The sequence below is a fragment of the Salminus brasiliensis genome, chromosome 18 (genome assembly GCF_030463535.1).
Source record: "Salminus brasiliensis chromosome 18, fSalBra1.hap2, whole genome shotgun sequence".
NCBI lineage: Eukaryota > Metazoa > Chordata > Actinopteri > Characiformes > Bryconidae > Salminus > Salminus brasiliensis.
In genome coordinates, this window is record NC_132895.1 from 8,856,660 (window position 1) to 8,879,085 (window position 22,426).

Sequence of the window (22,426 nt, forward strand, 5' to 3'; positions counted from 1 at the left end):
TGGATCATTGGCTTTTGTGTGGTGTTGACTGTACTGGTGTAGATCTCCTGGGCATCGTTTGACTCCCCAGTTGGGAAAGCGCTCCGCACTATATTCTAATATAAGAGCACTCTAATATAAGACTCTCAACACTACGTTCACCTACCTGTGTAATACGATTGTAATGTAAGTCTCTCCGGATCAGAGCATCAGCCTTAAATGTTGTTAGACATGACGTGAAGAGGGGTAACCACCAAATACAACATTCATGTGTATTAATAATAACTGTGCTACACTAAAAAAATGTAGGCCAGGCAATGTACTATACGGTAGGCTACGGTTGCCAAGCAACACAATGAAAAATATTTTATTAGCACTTTGATGCTTTAATACGGAATTTAATTGATGTGTGCCGATTCTGTTCTCCGCAGCACACACACACACACACACACACACACACACACACACACACATATATACATGGGTGCATGGGTGTCCAATGTTGTGTTAATGCTGCTCTGCTAACCCATACCTAACCTTAACATTGCTGCTGTCTGCCCCCCCTCTCTCTCTCAACACACTCTCATGTGGTGCCCACGCTGTAAGTAGAGATGGCATGTCAACATCGATGTGTCTCAGATATCAGCAGAAAATGCTGGACGGCACTTTGGAAAAATAAAAGAATGAATCTGATCTGAGAGAAAGAAACTTTGAAAAGTTGCAGTTTAGTGGTTCACACTTCCAGGCAGTTGCTAGGTGGTTGCTATGGTGTTTCTAGGTAGTTGCTATGGATAAGTGATTGCTATGATACTGCTATGGTGTTGCTAGGTGCTTGCTTTAGTGTTACTATGTGGTTTCTATGTTGTTGCTAGGTGGTTGCTATGGTATCCCAGGTAGTTGCTATTGTGTTGCTAAGTGATTGCTAGGTGGTCACCATGTCGTTATGGTATCCCCGGTCTCATGTCATTGCTATGGTGTCGCTAAGTGGTTTCTAGGGCACTGCTAGGTGGTTGCTATAGTGTTTTAGGGGAGTGCTATGCTGTTGCTTAATGGTTGGATGGTGCTAGGTGGTTCTTAGGCAGTAACTCAGGTGGTATGGTATCTCAGGTGGTTGCAGTAGTGTCTCAGGTGGATGCTTAGGTGTTGGCAAGTGGTTGCTGTGGTACCCCATGTGTATAATTTTTTTTATAATCATATTTTTATTAATTTGATTAATTAATCACAGGATAAAAACTATTAAAAATTAACACTAATTACACTAATCACCTTTCTTTGGTGCCCTTTTACTCGGCTCATCATTAACAGTCCCGGTCATAAAAATACCCAGACTGAACTGTGAGTAGAAGCAGTGTGCTCTGCAGGTTCTGCAGCAAGGAGTCATTCAAGCCTGAGTATCACCTCAACCCAGAGCGCCAAGCCAACACAACACCTGACATTAGAGCTAGCAGCCAACCTCAGCAAGCCACACTGGACCAGGCCTTGAAACGCGGAGTTGGCAGGTCTACCAGTGACTGGCTTACAAACTCAACTGCAAAATGGATAGCTATGGTCTGTAGACCCGTTCACAGGTAGAGGACAGAGAGTAGCCGAGGTTTTACAGATGTGGAACTATCTATGCTAGTTATTCCTTCATTGATTTACTCATCTGCTAAAATCCATTCATGTCATTAATTAGATTCATTACTGTACATCATTATTTAGAAGTCTAATCAGGAGGGAGATTTGCTCTATGCTTGCCACAGTGTTAATAGGAGCATGTAAGAAGACCCCAGTATGATCAGATATGTTGAATCAATCTTATTGTATTGACATTAATTAATAAAGCATAATTATTTATGCATAATTACAGAGCGATAATCTATTGCTGCTGTAACATCTGAGTCATGTTACACAGTTACATCAAAGGACAGATGGTCCCCACAAAGAGCTAAATACACGATCCCATTCACACACCTACACTAACATAAGCACGCACGCACACACACACACACACACACATCCACATCAGCAGGACTTTGCAGGAGGTCCTAACCAATCAGCTGGCCTCAGATTCCTCACACACAGCTGCGCCACGCGCGCGCAACTTCTCCCCTCGAGCCCTGAACAGAAGAAGGAGGAAAGAAAGAGGAAGAAGAGGGGCTGAGAGAGGAGAGGAGCAAGAAGAAGGGAGAGTTTGAAAGAGAGAGAGAGAGAGAGAGAGTCGCGAGCACGAGAGAGAGAGGAAGAGATGCTCCCCCAGGGCACGCGCAGCCCCCTGGGCCTGCTGGTCGTGTGCACGCTGCTGTCCCACTCAGCGCAGTGGAGTTTCCGCGAGGAGAGGGAAGACGAAGACAGGTAAAGTCCGCGCGTTCTCCGTGCGCACCGAGCGCGCTCCTGCGTGGCCAGAGCGCCTCGCTGGGGGGCACAATCCGGGCTTTTTTAACAGCTGTGCTCTGGCGCAGTGGACCGCACGACCCAAACATACTCACACGCGCGCGCACGCCTGGTTTGTTGTGTTGCAGAGAGGTGTGCTCAGAGAACCACATCGCCACCACGAAGTATCCGTGCGTAAAGGCCACGGGGGAGGTCACCACGTGCTACAGGTAAGCGTGAAGTTTGCGCGAACTACGAAAGTAAGTGAATGTGCTTAATTAGGGCTGTTTGCATATGCAAATAGGCCTCGGTTAGTGCTATTTACATATGCAAATGAGCACGCGTTGGTCTTTTCTGGTGCCTTTTGCTTTGATGTGCTTCCAGCTGAAGAGGACCAGTTTTTGCTGGTGACTGGTTTCAGATGGTCTAAGCTGGTCCTTGGTGGTCAAGATGGTTGAAATGTTGGTCATCCAGGCTAATTATACCCTATGCTGGTATCTCATGTGGTTCCTATGGTGTATGGTGGTTGCTAGGCAGTTGCTGTGGTATCTTAGGTGGTTGTATAGTGTCTTAAGTAGTAATGCCACACTCATGGTTGATCAGCTGGACCAGTTTAGCTCTTGTTCAGCATATGTAAGTGTTTGCTTGATGGTTTGATGGTTATCATGGTTAACCACCTTTGTACCGCTGGTTTAATCAACCACCCTGGTCATGCCTGGTCATGGTGGTCGATTTACATTGACTTCCATTGAAAGTTAAGTGTGGACTCACTGATTGGTTCTTCTGAACAACAGGACCTTGGCTGTGAGGTTCCTCTGGATTGCAGCTCTAAAAGTAAAGTACTCAACCCACCCCTGATTGAAGCAGAGTCTGCAGAGTGGGGAACCATATAACCTGTTGAAGGTGAGGGATTAAGGATCTGGAAGTGTGATCTGGCCTCAGAGTCGGTGGACAAAGCGGGCCCAGACACCGAAGCCTTGCGGCACTAACTTTAAGCCCACTCTGACAGCTGGACTTACTGTTGCAGTCTGCTGCTCTACACAGGTCTGGTTAAATGATCAGATTGTTTTTTTAGAGACAGCATCGACTCCTCTGCTTCTAAAGACGCTTATCAAAAGATCTGTATTTTATAAAAGGATGGCTAATGTAGATTTTTAGCAGAGAACAGTGACTGAATTCTTTATAGACCAAAGAAAAAAAGCAATGCTTTGTTTGGAACATGAATAGATTTATAATACATTGTCGCTGTCCAAGGAAAAACATGTATCTCCAAAACAGCAACTTTACAGGAAAAGGAAAAAACCTTTGAATGGAAGTCAGTGTGTAATATTCAATTTTAATATTCAAGTCATGTTGGAACATTTCTATTGGTCCATTCATCCAGAATTATTACAGTAAATAAAATCAGACAAAAATGGCGAGACATGGTTTTCATTGGACAGCAGCAGTATTGTAGTATATTCTATTTAACAGCTCTGGTTCTTAAATATGATTATGGTTCAAATATTCAGTATGATCACATCAATTAAATCCTGCATTGATGTAATAAGCCATACAAAACAAATGGGCCTCATTTAACAATATCTTTCTAGGAATTTTCTTAAATTACTTCTAAGAAGTAAGTCCTGGGTAGGGTTTTAAACTGCAGAATTCTTTACAGCTCTGCTCTTATTGATGATAGATGCCGTTGTCCTCGTTAACTGAACAAATCCCAAATAAGAAAACACTGCGTGAGTGGGTTTTAAGAAGTTGGTTTTAAAAACGGTTGGTGAATAAGGCCCATCGTGCTTGGCGACCACTACCTACTGTTAACTACCTGCATTGCTTGGCAGTAGAATTGTTTAGCACAGTTATTTTTAATAAATGTAAATATTTTTTGGTGTATTTAAGACATTAAGTCATTTATTATCATATGTTATACTGACTTTACTCCACTTCACATTACACTGATGGCATTTAGCTGATGCTCTTATCCAGAGTGACTTACAAGGTTACTCGTATTACAGTGTTAGGAGGCTTACCCAAGGACTCGTATTGGTGTAGCGCACCCAGACTGGGAATCAAACCCCAGTCTCCTACATGGTGTAATAGCTCACTGGCAGGTAGTGGTGTAATCTGTTTGCACCACACCAACCATCATTCATCATGCAATATTCACATTTATTGCATTTATAGCTCTTATCCATAGTGAGCTACTGTTTAACCACGCTGCAAAGGCAGGAGGATACAGTGTAAAGAGGTTTCCCAAAGGGCTCTTATTGGTATAGCATGGTGTTCTTACTCAGTCTGCCACATGATGGGCAGACTGAGTAATGATGTGATTTTATGTTTTGCAGTACTGTATCGATTCTCATTGAACACAGTATTGATTTTTGATGACTAGTGTAAATGTAAAGATTGGTGTTGAATCCCACTGTTCTGATTGGAGAAAAAGTGAACTTTTCTTTTACTCATATTTTAGACACATGATGGTGTGTTATTATACAGTTTTTCTAAAATTTCATAAAAAAAATAACTGCAATTTTTTACCTTGATTACATTATAACAAAACATCCCAATAAACTGAATCGTAACTCCTGTATCGTGATGTGCATCGTATCGCCAGGTTCTTGTCAATACACAGCCCTTTACTGCTTTACTCTTCCCTTCTTTACCCCCCCCCCCCTCCATTTAATTTTTACTATCACTTTCCACTTCTTTTTGCCCTACTTTCATTATCACTCCTCACTTTCTCTCTCGGCCTGTCTTGTTCTGTGGGTGCGTTTGAGTCCACCTGCATCCAGCATGGTGCAAGTTAACACATGAACGAGCGCAGGTTTTCTTCAGTTCAGCCGGTGTTGACATGAGGCACTTTGGAACGTTTGCCAAAAACTACCTTAAAGCTTTTGGCCGTTAACTGCAGGAGTGTGTGTGCGTATGTGTGTGTGGGTGTGTATGTGTGTTCTGCTGGTTTCTCCTGACCTCCTGGGCCACACTCTCTCATGCATGTACGTAGAAAGGCCTATTTGTAATGTCTCAGATGGCTGAGCTTTCAGCACCGCCTGCGCTCCAATATATCTTCTAAATCACAGATTCCTGCGCTGATATGACTTCACGACAGAACACACCTCGCGCTGGTTAAAGGGACAGTTTTCTTCTTAGCCTAGGACATGTTTAGTATCTGAGGTTTGATTTTTCAAGAAGCTACAAGGACCTGTGGTGCTTTTTCATTGCAGATATGCACTGGATGAATTAGACTAATGTGGGACAATTGGCTTCCTGTTTGTAGCTCCATCCTTTCATTGGCTTTTATTTACTTGGGGAAGACCTACATTACATAAAGCTTAGGCCACATTAGGATGTGTCCCACATTAAGGCAATTCACCCTACATACAGGCTAAACTGGTGCCTGGTGCTGCATTAGCCTCATAGCTATAGTGATAGTGATCAGCAAAAGTTCAGTACATCAGACACATCTTGGAAACAGTTTACACCTGGTCACTCATTCACTTCATCAGGAGCATCAGGATGATATCTGGATAAGGCCCAGCCACATAAAAATGCAAGTGTAGATGCAAGACTTTAAACCAGATACAAGTCTGATCACTCAAACCACTTCAGGAGGAGGTCTGAGATGCATTTTACTCACGTTATAGCAGTGTAAACGCATCCGGCACTCTTTAAGACACATTCAACAACCAAAATCCCACCCGATACAACTGAAACACCAGTATTAATTGCAGAGAAACAAGCAAATTAGCCTTTTCTGTCCCACACAGAGAACGGATTTCAGTCTCAGACAGAAGGCGCACTTGACTACCGAGTGTAAATGCAAAGTGTAAAGGCTAAAATCTTATCAGAAACAATCCAGGTACTAGTCACTTGGACTGACCTGGTGTAAACCGGGTCTTTATGTCTCGGCTGTAATTTTGTTTTTTTTTTCGTTTGAGCACAGTTACCAGGTCATACAGGCAAGACATTTTAGAAGCAACATTAACTTGCTAACAGTAAGCATTATTATTAAAATAATAAAAAACAGTATTATGGGTAGGATAAAAAACAGTATTATGGGTAGGATATGTAGTACAAACAATGTGAAGCAATAGTGCATTTAAGTGATAGTTAATGAGTTTATCTGCTGATTATCCTGTGAGGTTTTATTGAAGGTCTGACCAGATCCCCCTGATTCGGGCTCTCCTGAATCTACATTGGCCCAAACAGGTGGGCTGTTTTAGGGTTCAGTTTCACAGAGCCAGATTAAGACTTAAAAACATTCTTAATGTTGGTACCCGTTAGCCTTGCGATTTAATCCAAGACTAGGCCTAATCCGGACTCCTAAAAATAAAAGTGCTACAAATAGTTATTTTCAGCAGTGCCACGGAACTGGGGTGTCCAATCTTATCTGCCGAGGGCCGGTGTGGCTGCTGGTTTTCATTCCGGCCCAGCAGAAGCACATATGATCAGTTGGTTGATTGGTCTGGATATGGTCTGGTCTGGTTGATTAAACAAGTGGGATCAGGTGTGCTGCTTATCGTTTAGAGGGAAAACCTGCAGCCACACCAGCCCTTTGTGGATAGGTTTGAGATCCCTGCCATCGAAGAACCATTTTTGGTTCCAAAAAGACCTTTTTAATGTTAGAAATATGTGCGTGAAGAACCTTTCAATGTTTTAAATGTTCTTCACCCTCAAAAAAATGGTTCTTAATGGAATTGGTTGTTCTATGGCATTGTTAAAAGAACCCCTTGTAGCACATTTATGTATTTATTTGTTAGTTTTTACTTAAAAACTCACTAATAATTTCAGTAATAAAGAATGTTATCAGCAAAGGCTTTTCCTATAGAGTACACCAGAGTAAGCGAGCAGTACTCATACTGTTTACACTGCAAATCAGTGGAATATTCTGAAGCAAACTTCACTGTGTAAAATTATTGACTATTAGCCTGTGCTAACATTTTACATTAATTATAAAATACCTTCTATACATGTTACAAGATTTAATGTAAAGTTAACTGCTTGCTTCTGTATACTATAGGTCAAGTTGATAGTGTACTGTAGGCCAAGTAGGTAATAAGTCACAGTAACAGCGCTCTTCATTCTTTCTTATGGAAATGGGTTTCTTCTCCCTCCTTTTTTAAATACTACCCAATAGTCAGGAGTCCATAAACTTTTCAAATTAGAGCCGCCCTGTTCAGAGAGTTAACACACTATGTTACACAGTACGTTTAGTCAACATAGCATCAGAGATTCAGCATCCTTTTGTCAACATGCAGGGAAATAGAAAAAAGAAGATATCATCCCCTTCCCAAACCCTGCTTCCTTAGGCAACCTAAGGTTTTATCCCTAGAGTACCATCTGCAGTACCTGTGATTCATCCCCAAGGCTTTAAACTTTAATCATTGGTTGAAATCGGAAAGCTTCCGTTTGATGATGTACTCGTTCCTTCTATTTACTCATCTACTCTTCAGTGTTCATTGTGCTCCATTCTGTTTCGGATTGGTTCCCCTGTTGACTCTTTGTTCCTTTCAAGGTTTCTTCCTCTTGCCACTGCTATTTCCGACTTGCTCACTAGGGGGCCGGCTTTCTGTAAAGCAACTGTGCAACACCTGTTAAAAGTAAAAGCGGTTATAGAGATCGGCCTTCAAGAATCCAGCAGATTGAGGCCTGAAGGCAACAGTTTGGTGCATCTGGAAGGGTTGCAAGAGGTGCATTTCCAGGAGCTGGGTTGGCGACCACTGCGTTAACCCATGAAACCCTTTAAACTCTGTGTATAAGCCCACACTTCATTGCTATTATAATTGGCATCAATTTCACAGGCCCTAAGACAGAATCCTGTGGGCCTCCACTAAATGGCTGTAGAGTAGTTTTCACTTTAGGATAAATCAAGTCAAGTGGGTTTTTATTGTCATTTCAGCCACATACAGAGTACACAGTGAAATGAAACAACGTTCCTCCAGGACCATGGTGCAACATAGACACAGTGCATACAGAACACAAGTTCAACACAGTACAAGTGCAGACAGACAATACAACACTATACAGACAAAGAATAATAAATAAATCTGGTCGTGTTGGACCGGATGCTGCGGTACCTTCTTCCTGATGGCAGGAGGGAAAACAGTGTGAAGGGTGGGTGGAGTCATCCACAATGCTGGTTGCTTTGTGGATGCAGCGGGCAGTGTAAATGTCCATGACGGACGGGAGAGAGATTCCGAGATCCAGACATGCTAATGTAGTCAGTGATGGATATTAGACAGAATGTGATGTTATTTGGTGGCTTCTCTATATACTTTATTCTGTGTTAGCCACCATTGCATGTTTTTGTATTCTTGGATTAAAACAACAGTTCAGAAAGAAAGCACTAGCATACAGTAATATGGTCTTAGGCCAGGCTTTAACCTCTTGGTACTCTGTTGGCTGAACTGCTGAGTTAGATGCAGATGGTTGCAGAGCCTGTCTTAATGGATGTGAAAGCACAGTCTTGCTCCAGAGCCATGGCCTGTCTTTGACCCTGCCTGTCCGCCTCAGAAAAGTCTCAGGCATGAGCACATCAGGCGCCTGATGTATACTATTTACGAGGCTCTCCTTTTTGGCGCCTTCTGCACTGCTGGCATTAGCATCACCGCCTGCAAGTAAGCAGATGAACTTAACTTCTTACTGTGGACTGTGAGGTTTTATTGGAGGATGGTGTTTCAGTGAGGAAACCTGATTTCTGAATGAAAACCGAGCACCAGTGGTTGCTGTGGGGTTTAAGGGGGGTTTAATAGCCTGTCTGTTAAATGAGGTGTGGTCTGTAAAGTTGGCTGGTACTTGTTTGACTATTTAAAGCTCATTAAAGCCAATTAAAGCTCTTTAAAGCTGGGAAGGGAATGTGGTGTGATTGCATTAGCGAATGCTGGGGGTCAGAGAGTGGAACCTTACTTACCGTTTTCTCTTATATCTACAACTGTCTAGCTGAACTGCACCATCTTAAGATTTTTTTGATGCATGAGGATGTATTTTACTTGTATTTTCTCTGCTTTTATTTGAGTCTGTGGCGCTGAGCTTTGGTAATTGATATTTATGAGCATATTAACATGTCAGTTCTGATTAGCTGTTACTGAGGACACCATTACTAAGCTACAATCCAAACTTCTGTGATTGAGTGTGTTTGGGGAACTGCCTTTAACCTTTAACGCTGAGGAATTCCAGTAGATAGAGCAGAGGCCATATCACCAACAGCTTCATGGAGCTTCAACATTTTTGCCCTCGACCCCCTGGAGGCAGTAGCAGCCATGAACCCGCACGTGCAGTTCATCTGACCTCTTATTTATCTCCTGGAATAGGAGATTTGCTGTCTGCTCAAACTACGTACAAACAGCAGGGCCTCAGCAGCCTGGAGCAGTTTCGTATCCTGTGCCTCTTCCTTCTTACCTATTAGGTCCGGCTTTTTCATACAAACACTAAATCCATTGACATTGTTCTGGAACGTTCTCCTTCATTCAGAACATTCTGCAATGTTCTCCACCATCTATGCTATCCATCACATATAGAGCGATCTCCATGCACTTCATTTTTTAACATTCCCCCACGTTCAGGGTTCCACCGTGTTCTCTACCTTCACACTGTTTAGGATGATCTGCTCCATTTACTTTATTCTGGGATGTTCCTTACCATTCACATTCACTGTTCTCATCTATTTACATTGTTCTGCAGTGTTCTCCACCAATCACACTGTTCTAGAAAGTTCTCCACCATCCACACTATCAGTCCCTTTTAGCGCAATCTCGATGCACTTGATTTTTAAACATTCCCCCACATTCAGGGTTCTACAATGTTCTCAACCATGTACATTGTTCTGCAGTGTTCTCGCCAATGGCATTTTTCTAGAATGTGTTCCTTCAAAATGTTCTGCAATGTTTTCCGCACTATCAATCCCTTTTACTGCGATCTCCATGCACTTGGTTCTAGAACATTCCCCCACATTAAGGGTTCCACAGTGTTCTCCACCAGTCACATTGTTCAAGAACATTCTCCTTCATTCAGAATGTTCTGCAGTGTTCTCCATTAATCACACTATTAATCTCTTTCATGGTGATCTCGATGCACTTGATTCTAGAACATTCCCCCACATTCAGGGTTCCACAGTGTTCTCAACCGTTTACATTGTTTTGCAGTGTTCTCCATCAATCACACTATCAATCCCTTTTATGGCGATCTCGATGCATTTAATTCTAGAACATTCCTCCGCATTCAGGGTTCCACACGGTTCTCTACCTTCACACTGTTAAGGATGATCTGCTCCATTTACTTTATTCTGGCTTTTGGAATGTTCTTTACCATTCACAGTGTTCTCAACCATTTGCATTGTTCTGCAGTGTTCTCCACCAATCACATTGTTCTAGAAAGTTCTCCTTTATTCAGAATGTTCTGCAGTGTTCTCCACCAATCACATTGTTCTAGAAAGTTCTCCTTCATTCAGAATGTTCTGCAGTGTTCTCCACCAATCACATTGTTCAAGAATGTTCTCCTTCATTCAGAATGTTCTGCAATGTTCTCCCTATCACACTATCAGTCCCTTTTACTGCGATCTCTATGCACTTGATTCTAGAACATCCCCCCACATTCAGGGTTACATTTACATTTACATTTACATTTACGGCATTTAGCAGACGCTCTTATCCAGAGCGACTTACAAAGTGCTTTGCTATTTACCCAAGAAAACCTTCGCTAGTTAGAATAGGCTAATAATTCAAAAGATACCTCTAAGCTTAGACATTGCTAAACACAAGGCGACCATAGAACTATTCGTCCAAGTACTCTCTGAAGAGGTGGGTCTTCAGTCTGCGTTTGAAGACAGCGAGCGACTCGGCCATTCGGACACCCAGGGGCAGCTCGTTCCACCACTTTGATGCCAGGACAGAAAAAAGCCTGGACGCTTGTCTTCCGCAGATTTTGAGGGATGGTGGGTCGAGCCGAGCCGTACTTGAAGCTCGAAGGGCTCTTGGTGCAGATCGGCTTTTGACCATTGCCATCAGATACGGAGGGGCTGGTCCGTTCTTGGCTTTGTAGGCCAGCGTCAGGGTTTTAAATCTGATGCGGGCAGCTACAGGAAGCCATGGGTTCCACCATGTTCTCCACCATTCACACTGTTTTAGAAAGATCATAGTTCACATGATTCTACAGTGTTCTCTTCATTAACACTGGGTCATTTGACTGGTCAATTCAGGAATAGTAAAAAGCTGATGACCAACATCGGAGTATTGGTAGTTGGGGAATGCTGGCCAGTGTATTATGAATGGCCTTTGGAGCCTTGAGAGTCATGAGAAAATCCCATTACCCTGATATCCACTGAAAGCTTGTGTATTCCATGTATACATTGCTTCCAAAGCCCAATCAGATATGTAATCAAAGGAAGCAGGGTTGGTGGGGGACATCCCCTTCAATATTGACAAAAGAAATATAATATCCATAAATATAAATAAAAAGTCCAAAATATGAATAGTATCATGAGTCATGGGTCTTAAAATAACGCAAGAGTTCCACCTTAAATGACTTGTACTGACCATCTTCTTTAGAGACATCTTTAAGGGCAGTGGTGTGTGATGTGCAGTGTTCAATGTCACATGACTACTCGATACAGTCTCCCATCTCCTGACGTCATTAATTAATATTTACAACATTAACATTAGTACCAACTGCCTAATACCGAGTAGGTCCCCCTCGTGCTGCATCAACATATCTGACCATATAAGGCATTGGGCTCTCTGAGACCTCTGAAGGCCTCCTGTGGTATCTGGTACCAAGACGTTCCCAGAAGATCCCATAAGTCCTGTAAGTTGTGAGGTGGGACCTCCATAAGCATCAATGAGCCTTGGTGCCCATGACCCTGTTGCCGGTTCACTGATTGTCCTTTCCTTGCATTGCCTACTGCATACTGAAAAACACCCCACATAGCCTGCCTGATGTGCTGGAGATGTTCTGACCCTAGTGTAGTCTAGTCATTAAAATTTGCCCCATGTCAAAGTCTTCCTAAGATTCCTAACCTCCATCACCTTCAAGAACCGACTGTTCACCTGCTGCCTACCCTATCCACCCCTTAACAGATGCCACTGTAGATGAGGATAATCAGTGTTTCTCACTTCACCTGTCAGTGGTGCTAATGTTATGGCTGATCATACAGCTCTGTCTTCTGTGAAAAGCTCTTTCCTCTGTAAACAAGAAGCTCCTTCGCACTCCTTCGTTCTGCCATCTGTTCGACTGATTCAGGGTTGATTTCTGATTTATCGCTGCTGGCTGTGTGGCGTCGAGTGAGTTCTCGCAGTTCGACGTGTCATGATGTCATCTGTGCTGTTATGCAGTTGCTGTTTTTCCCCTCACTCGATTCTTCTCCAAATGGCTTTAAATATCTCCAAATGTCTCCAGTCAGCTCTCTGCGAGAAGCGAAGAGGGTCTGGACGAGGCATGGTTTTGCTAAATCCTGCAGACATGGCGGCCTTCTGTTACTTTACTTGTGTGCAGCACGTTTATTGTTTGTTCCCCTGGCAATGAGGGGGGATATTCGAGTCTTTGCTTCGCTGTTAATGGTAAGTTATGTAACACCGGCACGGAAAGGGGAAGGGGGTGATGAAGGGAGAAATACTCTGGAGCGAAGCTGGACGTCAGCTTCGGTTCTTTTCTGCCGGCGGCAAAATTAAGCGTCACATTTCAGGCTGATTATTATTTTTCCACTTGTTCTATTGTTCTCTGTTCTTATGGGTTTTTTTCCCCCTCAAACTAATAAGTCTCAGGTTCTGACAATGGGCCTTTTGAATCAGCTGCATGATTTTGATTTTCGGACTGGGTGCTTTAAATTCGGCTGGACTGCTTAGAGCGTAGGCTTGAACGCGCTCAGAACGGCTGTGCTGATTGTGAGTGACAGCCTCTCTGACACAGTATACCCGAGAGAATGACGGAATATATAATTTAATTTGAAGCAAAACATTCCTGTCCGAAGGGGAATGAAATGCAAGATAACATTGCCGTCTCACTGCCAGAATAGTCCCCCCCCCCCAAAGTTTCTGTTCGGTATTCCACCAGCATCTTTCAGTGAAGGGTTTATGTTCCCCCGAACACGATCAAAAGCCACATTCAGAAGAGTCATGGCGAATAATTCGGTTAAGGAGTGATGATTTTGACCATATATCAGTCCTTAGGGAACCATGTGCGTTAGTCTTTTAAGAGTTGGACGGAAATATTAGGCAATTTAACCATGATTAACATCCTTCCCTGCCTTGCAGATGGTTTTTATTAGTCAAAGGGTTTATCATTAGGCAACTGCCTGATGGATTTCGTTGAAAAGCACTGTCATCCACACCATTTGGCCCAGTCAGTAGACTTCTCTGGAATTGAGCAATGGTGCCCTGGTACTGTGTCTGCGCTGCTGTCAAGCGTGTAACTGTTTTGTTAGTTGGGTAACAGGATGTCCTTTAGATTCATCACTGTTGCGTGGCCCTTTGAAGCTCCGTAGCAAGAAACGTAAACCATGTCCCGTCCACTCCACAGTGAACTTATTACTGTCGGTTTGTTCTTGTTTATACAAATTCCTTCTCATTTATATCACTCTCGCGACAGGCTCTCGTTAAGCTAATTGAGAGAGCAGTGTGGCTGTCCGAGTGTGTTTGCGTACAGCTCTGCTGTTGGAGACGGGACACCGTCAGCTGAATATGCGTGAGACGAAAATGCTGAATCACAGACAGATCGCAGCCGCCTCACTGCTGCGCTCAGTAAGTCAGCATCACTAGGCCGAATTTAGAGGCTTCTCGGCATGCAGGTATTTCTACCTCACTTTAGACCTTCAGAGCTACTGATTTTTTTTTTGCCATAATTTACCCATCATCAGGGTCATATTGAGACCTTGTCATTTTACATTGTGTGCATGTGATGAGGCAAACGCGTTGCCCATTACCTGAGGTATGTGTATGTGTGTGTCTAGCTGTGTGTGTTTATCTATCTCATGAGAAAGGTGATGTCTTTTAACCTGGGTCACAGAAACAGAGTGAGACAGGCGTGTAAAGCTGCGCACTGTATTTAGAACATTCTACAGGTAGTATTACAGATTAAGGCCTTATGATTGTGGTTGTTTTACTCCACTCTTATAGGACAGCAACACCCCTGCAGAGTGGAATGGTTCAGCTCAGGTGATGCAGGAGTGGGGCTAACCCTGTAAGAGGTAGGGGAAGGGTCTTGTGTGGGGGCTCGCAGATACTCACCTCACACAGAGAGGGGGCTGAGAAGGAGTAGAGCTAGAAAGAGTACAGTCCTATTGCCTTGTGGCCTAAGACTCTTTATACTTTACCTGTACGGCCATCGAGTCAGGTTAACTTTTTAATAACGGTTTGTTTTGTGTTTTGTGACACAACCCCTGGGAAAAAGTGACCACCGTGACCTGATTGGCAGCGGGGCTCAGAGACGATACAAGTGACACACATACCTTTATTTTACGCCCAAATGAAAACTTCAACAAAACATAAAAACCCAACCGGGGCTCGCACAGTCTCTTCACACATGTATAATCAGGTCCGCATTTTGGCAGCTCAGCCCATGCTCTCCCCATTCCACTCAACCTTTCCGTCACAATCTACCAGGGGCCTTCAGGTCCCTTCACAGGGTTCATCAAAGCATCGTCACCATGCATATTTCTTAATGAATGGTCCAATACAAATGATCCAATTTATGACTTAACTAAAAGTTAGGACTAACGACTCCTTCCCCTGTAAAGTTACGATATTCAAGGCCTACAACTTTCTCTTAAAACAAAACCTTCTTAAATTTCAGTGAAAGTCGATGAAGTTAAGGCATGTAGCTTTTTATAGCATTTCTATTGGTCTATTCTAGTGTTGCAATGGTATGAGATTTTGTCTAAGAAAATATCATGGTTGTACGATATCACAGTATACAGTATTTCACAAGTTTTCCTCTTCTTGTTCTTCTACTTATTATTACTATAATTGTACATTGACTCTTTACCCTTTACCCTTTAATTAAAACTACTTAATTTATTGGAAGTAGATGTTAAATATGGAGGGGGCGGTGGAGCTTTTAGAATAATGATTTTATTTCCATAATAACAGTATGGATATAGTCTACTGATTATTTTCTTTATTTAATCCATTGCTGTTTGATCAAACTCTGAAAATAGTAAGAAATTGGTGGGATTCTCGGTGTGGTGGCATTTTTAAATACTGACATTAGGCAAAAGTATGTAGTATGATAACCATCCATTTTCATACCAGGGTATCCCTAAAACCACTATACGTCTGCAACCCTAGTCCATTCACCATGACATTTTAACACACAGCAAGGGAGATTTAACTTATCTTAAAAAAGATGGTACTATATGATGGTTCATTTTGCAAAGAAAGACACATGTATTTACTTTACAATTAATATGTAATAACAATAACCATGATTATTGCAAATGTATATAGTATAGTATATATAGTATATAGTATAGTCTATAGTATAATATAGACTATACAGGGTTTTGAAATAAAACTCTTCAACTCATAAATACAGTATTTTCTACTTCATTTTTATGGACGAATCAGAACAAAGATAGCATCACCAAAACCTTAGAAAAGTCTACCAGTGTTTCTTATATTACTTTCTTTCTTCAAAAGCTTTCTAATATTGAAAAAAACTTTTTTTGTGAATGATCACTGTTATCAACCAAGACAACCAGTTGATGTTGCTTTTATCAGACATTGATAAATGATGTAGAATATGTTGTTGTAACCATGGAGACAGTGGAACTTATGGCTTTAAATTCCATTGCGAATGGCAATCATCAGGGGACCAAGCACTGTACGTCATTATGGAGCCAGTAGAGCACAAATAATGCTTTTTAGAACGAGTTGAGTCGAGTTGAATTGTGGGCTTGAATTAGCATAGTTATTCAGAAATTACCCCTATATTTTAACCTCAAACCGCACCAGAATCTTTCATTGATGCAAAATCTTATAATCCTAATACACAAGGCTAGTTAATTAAGTCAAGTCAATTAAATAGTTTCAATTAAAAAAAAAAAAAAATACAGAAATGCAATTGCTTTCTGCATGAGAAGGCTGTACACACAACATTTCATTCAATTCAAATCATAATAGAATAACTCATCTTTTTCTTTCGAGAACCATGTGATATAGACTGAGAGCTTAGAATAATGAATAATTGAACAACATGTAAGAGGAGGAGCCTGAAGGTGTGTAAACGAGTTGATGTAGGTAAATGTTCATAACAAGACGGGGCAGTCAGCGCAAGTGGCTATCTGAAGGTTTGCCAGATTGAATGTGTTTGCTCTTCTCCACACAAGGTTAAAGAGAGTGCTGGAGTAAGACTGAGCTGAGAGAGGGGGAGAAAGAGAGAGAGACTGAGCGAGTGTGTGAGTGAGCGAGTGAGAGGTAATCTCAGATCAGTGGAGTTGGCAGAAGAGTCAGAAGTGTGGAACAGACTCAGATGCGTTTCACAACAGCCTCTGGAGCTGAAACGGTGTGTACCAGAAACGCTGATGGCTTCGCTGATAAGCAGTGATGAAAATGGTGCCAGCGATAAAACACACCTTGCATTTCAGCACATTCCTGTCCGAGTTTCCCCTATAAATATGTAATAGCTACGACCTGCCATCAGCTTTTGAGCTAAGACATACTTAGGTGCGGGCCCTCAGTGATGGAGTGTATTCACAAGCCAGAAATGTAAAAAGCACTTTTCAACAAGCTTTCACCGCACGTTTCAAAAAGAAGCCCTTTCAGAGTCATCTAAGCTTCACCATGTGTGACTAAAGGTGAAAAAATGAGACGAATTGACAATAATCATCTCACTTTACAACAGGTTCCCAGATAACATGTCCATGTGGGGCCTGTACAGGTACTAGCCCAACTGGGAACTAGAAAGTTTTGTCCACAGAGTCCATGTTGGCCCCACATATGGATGCCCACCAGAGTCAGTGATGGGACCAGGAGGGGTTGAGCATGGGCTGGGGTTGTACACTGCACATGGGAGATTAGGGTGGGCTGTAATGATGGGGCCCATTTTCCACCCATGTGAGCCCCACATGAGCATGTTGGCTGGGTTTAAACTGAGATCATTATATTGCAATGGGCTGTACTTCTAAATTGGGAGATGGGGAAGAGGTGAGGTGGTGATTATCCAACATCCTGACTTCTTGTTGCTCTTGTCGCTGAATGCAGTTAAATCCCCACAACAATGGTCAATGTAGTAGAAAGCAGGATAAACTCCTTTTACATTTACATTTACAGCATTTAGCAGACATGACTTGAGAACGATAACTGATCATCCGTGACTACACCAAGGCTTTGTGCTTCTGTAGATGGAGTGACCAGTGAAACAATGAATAAGCAGATGTCCCAATACTTTTGTCCAAAGATACAGACAAAATCCAAGTCTCGAGCCGGCTTCTCCTGGTGTCCCTATCTATGCAATATACTTTTATAAATTCTTATAGATAACAGTATGGCATACAGTGTCAGAAATCACATTAGCAAGTGTTTTTGAGATCAGGTTTATGATAATTATAGTGTGAGGCAAGTTTGTGATGATTTATATTGTATGCTTGCAATTTTTAAAAAGGAACAAGGAACTTATTACTACATGTAGGTGCTTGTACTTTGTGATTACTCAGGTGTGTTTAATTGCTTCATCAGTTGCCAAAGGCTTTCAGTGTCTAGTTGTGATTCTAGACTTTCCGTCATCTTTGGAGTTTGCCTTTGCTATTTGTCAACATGAGGACCAGAGTTAGGCCAATGAAAAGCAAGGAAACCATTATTGGGGAATTAACACCCGGACCCATAGGTGTATTAGTCAGGTATTAGTACTAATGCAGAAAGCATTCTGAAGTATTTGGTAAACATTTAGTTTAGCGCACTTTGTGGCGTCCCACAGGGTTCTGTTTTAGGGTCATAAGACTGATGTTAATTGTAGCAGTAATGTAGTTATGAGAGTGCAGAACTGAAGTGTGGGCCTACGTACAGGGTTTAAGGCCTTAAACCAAACATTAGGCTAATTAAAATCAACTCTTTGGAACATTATTAGGAAGAATATGAGAATTGGTTAAACCATCAAGGGACTGGTGGGCCTCCACAGCTGATGCGAGCTGTGGATTTGCCACACAATACCGAGGCTACCTTCAAAATACAAACCACTAGTTAGCCCCCAAAGCAGAACCTGGTTTGCATCTGTGGGTTTGCCTATAAGACATTATTATTATTACATACACACTGATCAGCCAAAACATTAAAACCTCCGACAGGTAATGTGTATAACATTGATTACATGGTTACAATGGCATCTGTCAATGGGGTGGGATGTACATATTCGGCAGCAAGTGAACAGTCAGTTCTTGAAGGCGATGTCTTAAAAGCAGGACAAATGGGCAAGTGTAAGGACCTGAGACACTGTGACAAGGGCCAAACTGTGATGACTGGACAACTGGGTCAAAACATCTCCAAAATGGCAGGTCTAATGGGTTGTTTCCGGTATGCGATGACCAGTACCTACCAAAGTGGTCCAAGAAATGACAACCAGCAAACCTGGTTGTGCTCTTTCACACTAGATTTCGGTACACTGCTGTAAGGATTTAATGGCTGATTAGTTATAGATCAATGGATGATTAGTTATAGATAAAAACATATATATATATACACCACTCGACTTATCCCAGAGGTATTGCTGGGATCTACTGAATGGCATAGTGTACCATAAAGTACCACTACTTACTGTAGCGCACTGAGCCTAGTTTGGGCAAGCAGGCAGGTACACAGGTGCAAAATGCCACGGGACGCCTTCAGAGGTGTTGTGGAGTCCATGCCTTGGCAGTTTAGAGCCCTTTCGGTGGTTTTAATGTTATGGCTGATTGGAGTATGCACTCGTAACTCCAGTGTAAAACTAGACAGCCAAAGCCAGTAAAATGTCTTAGCTGATGGGCTGCGTTTGTGGTAAGAGGGGGAACGGTGTAAGTAGGATTTTATGCCAAACAGCTCCTTTAAAGAGTACACTGTAGTGCGGAGCAGCACACTGTAGAGGCTTCATAAACAAACACCATATGGCACCAGCAGTCATTACGTCAGTGGCTTCATATATCAAGCTGAATATAATCTGCCTCTGAAACACAGTGAAACTTTTCTGTGACAAATGGGCCGCCACCGTTAACTACTGTTGTTGTGGGTCGGGTAATGACATCTATCCTTCTGTTCACTAAACACTTTCTGTAAATAGCTATTAATTACAGCTGTTATTGGGACGATTAGAAGAAACAGTAGTCTGTTCTTTCTCACTGAGGGAGGCGAGCTGCTTAGACAGGTCTGTAATGGTTTGTCTCTGCAATTCAGAGGTCAGAGGTCAACAGCTCAAATCAGAGGGGCCTGCTGTGGAGCATTCGGAACATCGTGTAATTGTTTAGCTGGAGTTTTAAGCATCTAGACAAGCGCTCCTCTCCAGAGTTTTGTAACCGGGCATGATGCGTTGCACATGTCCGAGATTACTGTCAGATTGCTGTCAATATCTGTAGCGTCAGCTTGTTTCTCTTGGACTTTTCTTTAGGATACTTGGCCAAAGGTCAACCATATCACTAGAAGCTGCTCCTGATAGCTGTTATTTTTCACTTTGTCAACAGATGGTCAGCTCCTCCAAGCTTAACCCCTGGACGTGCTACAGTTTTAGGATACATTTTTGTCACCCTCTGCTGAAAATGGAGATTCTAGTTGTTCATTCCATACCGAAAAAGTATCTACATACAATATGTGTCCAAATGTCTGTAGACAGCTGCCCTATCAGAGTTGCTTTTGAAATCAGGGGTAATCATAGGCCATTTGTTTTCTCTTTGCTGCAGCGGCAGCCTGTGCTCTTTGGTACACTGCTGTGAGGATTTGAGGGCTTTCAGCTATTAGAGCATTAGTGACACCAGGTACTGATAATGGATGATTAGTTATATATCTCAACTTATCCCAGAGGTATTGGCTAAAGCTCCAGCATTGCAGGGCTTTATACCCCTCTATCTACTAGATGGCATTGGGCATAGTGTACCAAGTTGCACTCCGGCTGTAGAGCACTGAGCCAACGCTAGGTTTTGGCAAGCAGGCAGTTATACAGTTGTCAGAACATCTCCAAAATCTGCTCAGGTGTTGTGGGTTGTTTCTAGCACGCAATGACCAGTACCTACCAAAGTGCTCCAAGAAAGGACATCCAGTGAACCAGCGACAGGGTCATGGGTGCCCAGAGCTTGTTGATGCTATCCATGGAGGCTATCCACCTTGCAACTTACGGGACTGCTAACATCTTGATGCTAGATACCACAGGATGCCCTCAAAGTCCTAACCTGCAAAATGAAATTAGTGATGAAAAGATTTTAGGGGTTGAGGACACTATACAGAATTTTTTTGTTTTTAAGCCGACTCAACTTAAAGCAGCTCCCCCTACAGGTGAGGAGTGTAATTCACTTTTACACCCCTGTCCTAAATACAGATCACACTTTGAGCTCCCCCTCATGGACAGCTGTACACATGCATTTGTTGACAAGCTGAAGTAAAAGCAGCATGTGGACTGAGACATAAATGTGACTCGGGTTACGCAGGATTACACAGTTCTGGGGAGGGGTCTTGTGCACTTTCACCAAAGTTCCAAAGCGTAATGCCAGCGTTTCGGCCTGGTGTGGCAATGACAGAGATGCCGTTCTCCCTATTACAGCCAGTGGAGAATCTAAAGATTTGATCACTGCTATGTTTAAGGTAAAGGTGCTACATAACGTTTCTTTAAACTGTATTATTATTGACCGAACAGATGCAGAACCAAAAAATGTGAGTTCGACTAAACTAAGTTGAGTTAATGCCAAACAACACATCACAGTACACCACCTTATATATTCATGAACCTGACTCATTGATGATTCACTGCCAGTGACTCTCTCTCATTGAGAAAGTTCCCTGCCAGATTTCCTGCCAAAGCAGGACCGCAGAGAGTGAAAGACTTGTCATTCAGGCATGTTTTTCCTCTTCTAGAAAGGAATGACCAGTAGTGGGCTGAGGAACGCAGATTTTTGAGGGCTTCCTGAGTGAGATTTCAGGCAGCAAGGGGGTCTGGGCGTCTATCTTGGCAGACTTGTGGGGGAGAGGATGTCTTGTTTTTGTTTTGGAGAATTCTTCAGTGGTGAATGCTTAGCATCACTGCTCTGCTTCTACTCCCTTGGTGCTTGACTTGCTGTGTACATCAGCCTGTCTGTCTTTTCAAAATGGCTTAATACAAATCAGCTTGGTGTTCATTCTGTTTTCAGTAACTGATCATATTAAGTAGAATACTGTTTGATTATGCTGTTTTTTGTGCTTAAAAAGCTACAAAACTTAAGGAACCGAGGCCATACATCCAATGCCATACATCCTTTCAGCTCAAACCACCTTGGGGCCAAACGCTCTTTAACAGTAGTTTTAACAGTAGTTTTATCAGTAGTTTTGAAAAGAATGATCCGAAACCTAGTAGCTGAACATCAATAATAAATATAGCCAAAAGATTAGCACACAGCTGCTTTAACTTAAATGAAACCTTTGCAGGAACTTTTTTAATAAGTTGCTTGAAAAGTGCATCCTTAAAATTAATTCTTCAACCACAGAACCATAACAACTCAATGAACCATTCAATTTATTGAAATTCTTGAATAAATAAAAAAAAAAATTATTTTAATAAAAAATAAAAGTAAAAAAATACATTTTTAAATGTTTTATTTCTTTTCCTTTGGTAAAATGGTTCTATGCACACTATATGTCCAAATGTTTGTGGACACCCCTTTGAAGAATGCATTCAGCTACTGTATGTTGCACCCATTGCTAAAACACAGCCGACCTACAGCTTGTCTAGTAGAGAAGCACCGCCAATAGAATAGGACTCTCTGAAACAGTTAAACGTGAACCTATTGGCACCATGCCGCCTAATGCCAGGCCTGGGCTATAGGTGTAAAAAGTCCCCCAGCATTGATCTGTGGGGGGAACTGTGAGCACCATCCTGACCTCACCAACCCTCTTCTCGCAGTCAAATCCTCACAGCAGTGCTCCTCCAAAATGTAGTAGAAAGGCTTCTTTCCCGGACAGTAGAGATAGTTACT

At 42.4% G+C, this 22,426-nt stretch overlaps 1 protein-coding gene across 1 annotated transcript in view; it reads left to right on the plus strand.

Moving 5' to 3' along the window:
* Positions 1-2,107: 2,107 nt before the first annotated feature.
* ccbe1 (collagen and calcium binding EGF domains 1) overlaps positions 2,108-22,426 on the plus strand; it is a 103,010-nt gene continuing 82,691 nt past the window's right edge. The window contains exons 1-2 of the mRNA XM_072661757.1: positions 2,108-2,313; positions 2,481-2,561. Of these exons, the coding sequence (XP_072517858.1) occupies positions 2,207-2,313; positions 2,481-2,561 (188 nt within the window). The 5' untranslated portion in view covers positions 2,108-2,206. The remainder of the gene's footprint in view (positions 2,314-2,480; positions 2,562-22,426) is intronic.